This window comes from Lithobates pipiens, unplaced genomic scaffold (genome assembly GCF_037356315.1).
Source record: "Lithobates pipiens isolate NorthernLeopardFrog02 unplaced genomic scaffold, aLitPip1_a1.2 Scaffold_13, whole genome shotgun sequence".
Classification (NCBI taxonomy): Eukaryota; Metazoa; Chordata; class Amphibia; order Anura; family Ranidae; genus Lithobates; species Lithobates pipiens.
The window spans coordinates 386,654,668-386,660,667 of record NW_027507718.1 but is presented as its reverse complement, the minus strand read 5'-3'; the positions used below and the strand labels follow the sequence as shown (position 1 = coordinate 386,660,667).

The 6,000-nt window shown below is 39.3% G+C and overlaps 1 protein-coding gene across 3 annotated transcripts in view; it reads right to left on the bottom strand.

The window, feature by feature from the left end:
• Positions 1-1,830: 1,830 nt before the first annotated feature.
• PRIMPOL (primase and DNA directed polymerase) overlaps positions 1,831-6,000 on the bottom strand; it is a 131,468-nt gene continuing 127,298 nt past the window's right edge. For all 3 annotated transcript variants that reach the window (XM_077477298.1, XM_077477299.1, XM_077477297.1), the window contains one exon: positions 1,831-2,328. In XM_077477298.1, the coding sequence (XP_077333424.1) occupies positions 2,029-2,328 (300 nt within the window). In that variant the 3' untranslated portion in view covers positions 1,831-2,028. The remainder of the gene's footprint in view (positions 2,329-6,000) is intronic.

The window sequence follows — 6,000 nt, the reverse complement described above, 5'->3', positions numbered from 1 at the left end:
TGTGTTTTGTGGTATGCATATGCTGTGAGAGAGAAATAACCTATTAATATGACAATTCTGTGAAAAAAAAAATCTTATTTGCAAAGAATTGTGGTAAAAAAATTACAACTTCAAAAAACTCACCATGCCTCTTACTAAATACCTTGGAGTGTCTGCTTTCCAAAAAGGGGTCATTTGGGGGGTATTTATACTGTCCTTGCTTGTTATGGTCTCAAGAAATTAGATGTACTGACAGCCTATCAGGCGAGATCAATTTTCAGTGATTGGCACCATAGCTTGTAGACTCTAACTTTCACAAAGACCAAATAATATACACCGATTTGGGTTACTTTTACCAAAGAAATGTAGCAGTATAAATTTTGGCCAAAATTTATGACGAAAAATTACTAATTTGCATGTGTTATAACAAGAAACAAACAAAAATGCATTTTTTTTTTTCATTTAAAGCGCAAAAAATAAAAAACCCAGAGGTGATAAAATACCACCAAAAAGAAAGCTCCATTTGTGAGGAAAAAAAATGGACAAAAATTTCATATGGGTACAATGTTGCCTGACTGAGTAATTGTCATTCAAAATGTGAAAGCACTGAAAGCTGAAAATTGGTCTGGTTATGGAAGGTGGTTCAAGTACCCAGTGGGCAAGTGGTTAAAGTGGATGTAAACCCAATTCATGAAATTTGAGCTGGGCACATCTGTCTGTAGTGTTTCCTTATCTCTCTTTAAAGAGCTAAGTCCAGAAACTGTCTCTTTCTCCTAGCTGTCTCTTCCTAGCTGTTATCAGCCTGATAAGTTCTCACTCATTCTGGGAGACAGCAGCCTGAGCTGTGTGTTGGAGGAGGTTGCTATAAATAGATTAGCAGCCAGCTAAACAATTCACCTCTGCATGTGTGGGGAGGGGGTGCCTTTCCTCCAATCGGCTTTCTCACAGTGTACAGAAATAGTCTCCTATGATGAGGAAGTGAAAATTCTAACAGAATGTGCACTTTCTTAACACTAGATAAATGTGAAGACAGCATATATACACACACATATAAAACTTATTTAGGGAGTTTTGTTTCATCCCTGTGTATCATCTGAGGCAGTTCATTATACTTGGTATATGGAGGGTTTACATCCACTTTAAAGCGGAGTTCCAACCAAAAATGGAACTTCCGCTTTTCCGGTTCCTCCCCTCCTCCAGTGTCACATTTGGCACCTTTCAGGTGAAGGAGGGAGCAGATACCTGTCTAATACAGGTATTTTTCTCCCACTTCCTGGCATAGATACCCGAGCCACTCGTGGGCATCTACACCTCTCCCCCCCCCCTCCGCCCGCTGTCTTCTCTGTCTTCTGGGAGACACAAGAAATAAAGCCAGTAAGGGAATCAGGAAGTGAAGCCACAAGCTTCACTTCCTGATTCCCTTACCGAGGATGGTGGTGGCAGCACCCAAAAAGCCGAGGGGTAGATTGGCTTCGGGTGCTGACATCACGAGCGCCCTGGACAGGTATGTGTCCTTATTTTAAAAATCAGCAGCTGCAGTATTTGCAGCTGCGGACTTTAAAATAAAATTAAAACAAATTAGGCGGAACTCTGCTTTAAGCAATTTATAAAAATTAAAGTTATTATACTGGAGTTTAGCTTTGAATAACAAATACTCATTTAAACTTTATACAATGTAGTGATAACAAGAATGCACTATTTCAGTACAAAAATGTATAATTTGAGATGATCTTTTTACTACATATACATGAACCGCTCCTTATACCTGCAGTGTGTGCTTTCTAAACATTTGACTATATCATTACTACTGAACATCCCGTAAATGGCAAAACACACATGCAAAAAATAAAATAAAATAAAGAGGGGTTTATTAAAAAGAAGGATAAATTATTAAGGGCATATTTTTGCAGTTTTCAAAACTTTGATTCAGTTTTCAAGGTTCTGCATCCTGATGTCCATTTACTGATACAAGTCAGTGCTCCTCCATAAAAACACTCATCCAGTGCAAAAATCACAAACAGCTGTGACTTCAAGCTGAGAAAACGTTGTTTATTGTTGCACTGATGTATCGTGATCGTTGATGGCAGCTTCTAATAGTAGTTCATCGGGAATATCAGCGTGTCCGGAATTCCATTCAGCAACGCTGTGATCAGCTATGTCTGCCAATTCTGCATCTTCAGCAGCTTCAAGCATACAGACATCATCCATGCAATCTTCCCAGTCTCTTTCACAAGTCCCAATAAGCTCTTCGGACATTCCTGGCAGATGTTCCTTTGTATGAATATCTAACTGTTGTGTCCTCTTTATGTTTCCATTTTCATCCATTGTAAAACACCAGTCTTCATCTTCCTATAAGAATGTTTATATTTAGATATGGGACTGCATTTAGTAAAAGACCCTGTAGAACAGTTGTACTTACATATACTATACCAATGTTTCTCAACCACAGTGCCGTGAGCACAGGAAACTGTCTGTCCTTGATCTGATTAATGAGCTGCTATATCCAATAATTTTAGTAAATATAAATATAAACGGCTAAATACCTTTTACTCATTAGCAGTACATAGTCTTGTGACTTTTATCACTGTCTGCTTAGGCTTGTAAAAGGAGTTTTCATTCTCCCCTGACTCTCTGTCTGGACATTGCTGATTGGTCTTGTGCTGATCACATGTACTCTCCAAAGTAAAGAAGAAGACACTCTCTAGCAATACACACCAAACTGAGCATGTGCATCCTGACTCCTAATGCTCTGTTCTATCAAGAGATGGGTTGGAGTCAGTTAAAGAAGAGGTGGGTCAGAGAAGACAGGATAACACAGCCTTTATACACAATATGGAGGATTAACCCCTTAGGTTCCACAGTGAGTATAACAAGCATGCTTTACTGCATACACAAACTGATTTTACTGTTGTGGGTTTAGTAACGCTTTGTTTTTTACATTTTAGACCTGGGTGACTCAAGATATTGCATACTTTTAAAGGGTGTCACAACTGAAAAAAAAAAAAAAAATGCTGCTGTATTACTGAAAAATATTTGTGAATATCTGGTTATTACAGCTATATGAGCTTAATGGACATCTCATTCCAAAACTACAGTGCCTTGAAAAAGTATTCATACCCCTTGAAATTCTTCACGTTTTTTTCATGTTACAACTAAGAAACGTAAATGTATTTTATTGGGATTTTATGTGATAGAACAACACAAACTCGGGGGGGGGGGGGGGGGGGGTGAATACAAATGCACAACCACACTTTTCAGATATTTATTATTTGTAAAAAATATTATAAACTATTTTCCTTCCACTTCACAATTATGTGCAACTTTGTGTTGGTCTATCACATAAAATTCCAATAAAATACATTTATGTTTTTGGTCGTAACATGACAAAATGTGGAAACCTTCAAGGGGTAGGAATGCTTTTTCAATGCATTGTGTGTTCAATAATACAGAACTACCTTGCCCTGCCCCCCTTTTGCTGCTATAAAAGGCACAGGCTATGCAGAGAGTGGTGGAGTCTGTGTCTGTGGGAATTTGTGTCCATTCAGCCAAAAGTGTGTTTGTGAGGTCAGATACTGATGTTGGATAAGAAGGCTTACTCTTTGAATTCTTAAAGTGTTTCTATTTTAGTTATTTTAGCCTACTCTTGTTACTTTGAACAATATTGAAGTTTCTAAACTTACTTTGTAAAGATCCTCACACATTTGCTTCCTTGAATTCTGTGACACATTCACTATGCTCCGTTGATAGGCACTGCTGTGTCACATATCACAGAGCCTCTTTCAGAACTACAGATTGCTGAGAGGAGTTTTAGGAGGCAGAGTCAGTTCAGAAATCAGTGATTGCAGGTAGAAAGGTGCCATGGGATATGTAGTCCTTAGAAATCGAACATAAACAGCAGAGGAGAAGCTGTAAAGCATGCTGGAAATCCAGTAAATTGTGAAAAGAGATGGCCAGCAGACAGGCAGCACTCGCAACATGAAAGGAGATTTATCAAGTATGCTTATATTCGATTGTCAAAAATAACTATTATTTGTATTACTATTGCAATGCTGATGTTATAAAAAATGAATGTTTATGCTGTGACCATAGAACTCCTTTAATTCATCCCAAGGAAATTCAGTAGGGTTGAGGTCCATGCTCTCTGCAGGCAACTCAAATTCTTCCACATCACACTGGTCAAGCCATGTCTTTATAAAGCTGGCTTTGTGCACAGTCCTGCTTGAGTGGAAAGGGCCTTTCCTAAACTATTACCCAAACTGTCTGCAAACGGTTATCTAAAATTTCACTCTATGGTGTGCCATTAACAGTATCATTCACTTAAAAAACATCATCTCGACCTTTGATAGGTGTAACTTGCAGTTAAATGTCCCCCTCTGGTGGTCACAATAAGAAACTACTCTTTTGAAAAAAAACATTGGTAAGGACTGGGAAGTTGTAAGAACCTGAATCGCTACTTAAAGGAAACTTATCACAAGAGAAATATATGGACTACCATTGCTAACCTATCCATCTAAAAATTCTAGTTGCCTGGCGCTCATGCTAACCCTTCTCCCTTAATACATTGGGTCACTGATGTAGAACAAGTATGTAGATTAGAACTTCTGACTTTCCTGATCTGCAAACTTGTTTTGGGTTAGCGACTCAACCAGCATTTCCTGAAGTATGTCAGCAACTGCTCAGGGCTCATAACGGAGGTAAGATTGTCGATCAACAAAGCCTTTCGTTTTTTTTTTTTTTTGCTTTTTTTATGTACTCCCAACAAAACGTTTTGTTTAAAGTAGATTTCCAGTTTTATTGTCTCGCAAAAGAGTTACCTTGTGCCACCTTGCCCAAAACAAATTATTTCCATTGCAAAACAAGGAAATTGCAGTGCTCTAATAGCATTAGCTATATAAATTAGGCAGGGGTAATTGCTGGTAGCAGTAGGGCAACTTCCCTTCTGCTGCCAGATTTAAAAAAGTCAGGTTGAGTGTTTCTCCACCATTCAGCAGAAGCCTTGTATGTTTATCAATGAATACAATACTTCCTCTAAGAAGTCTTGGTGGAGAGGCAGGTGGATGATGGTGGAGAGGCTTGGCCAATCACAGGAAGCCTTGTATTCATTGATAAAATACAAGGCTCCTCCTGAATGGTGGACTCTCTTTAAATCCAGCAGCAGAAGGGAAGTCGCCAACACTGCTGCCAGAACACAGCGCCACATACTTATGTAGATACATTATATTACAGCACATCCGGCAGCCACATAATTTTGTAATTGAAACCATTCGACTGGACCTGCTTGGCCCAAGGTTTGTGTTGTGTTATTAGACCTCAAAGCGGAGCTCACCCAAAACGGGAAGCTCCAATTGTTTGTTTCTTCCCATTGGCACATTTGGCATTTTTGACATGCGGCGAGATCCCTTAGAAGTTCGGTCCCCCTCCTCCTTCCCCCACCCTGGGCCATTCACAAAGCCCATCACACTTTGCACCTGCGCAGTAGGGAAACGGCTGTGAAGCAGCAAGGCTTCACTGCTGGTTTCCCTTAGAAGGCATGATGGTGGAGAGCTGATTGAAAGATTGGTTGGGGTGCTAACATCGTGAGATCCCTGGACAGGCAAGTGTCCTAATTGTAAAAGACTACAAATACTGTAGCTGCTGGCTTATATTTTTTACGTGTGTGGGGGGGGGGGGGGGGGTTGGGTGTGGAGCTCCTTTTAAAGACTGACAATTGTCATAAATGCTTATTGGTGACTATGTTTCTTAAAAACAGTCCCAATTGATATGAAATACAGTAGATGGCAAATACCTGAACATTTACTGCAACTCAAATGTAAAAACTGCAGGTGTTTTTTTAGGTCTGCAGCTACAACTGATGCAACACTTTTGGGGAAAAATCAGAAATCTGGCTTGCAGCATCTTTAAATTTGCCCTAATTAATAATAATAATAATAATAATAAAAAAAGTCCTAAACAGCAAACACACCCATAATGAGAAATGTATTAAGAAATCCAGGAAGCCGACGTCTAAAGAACAGTGGGTAC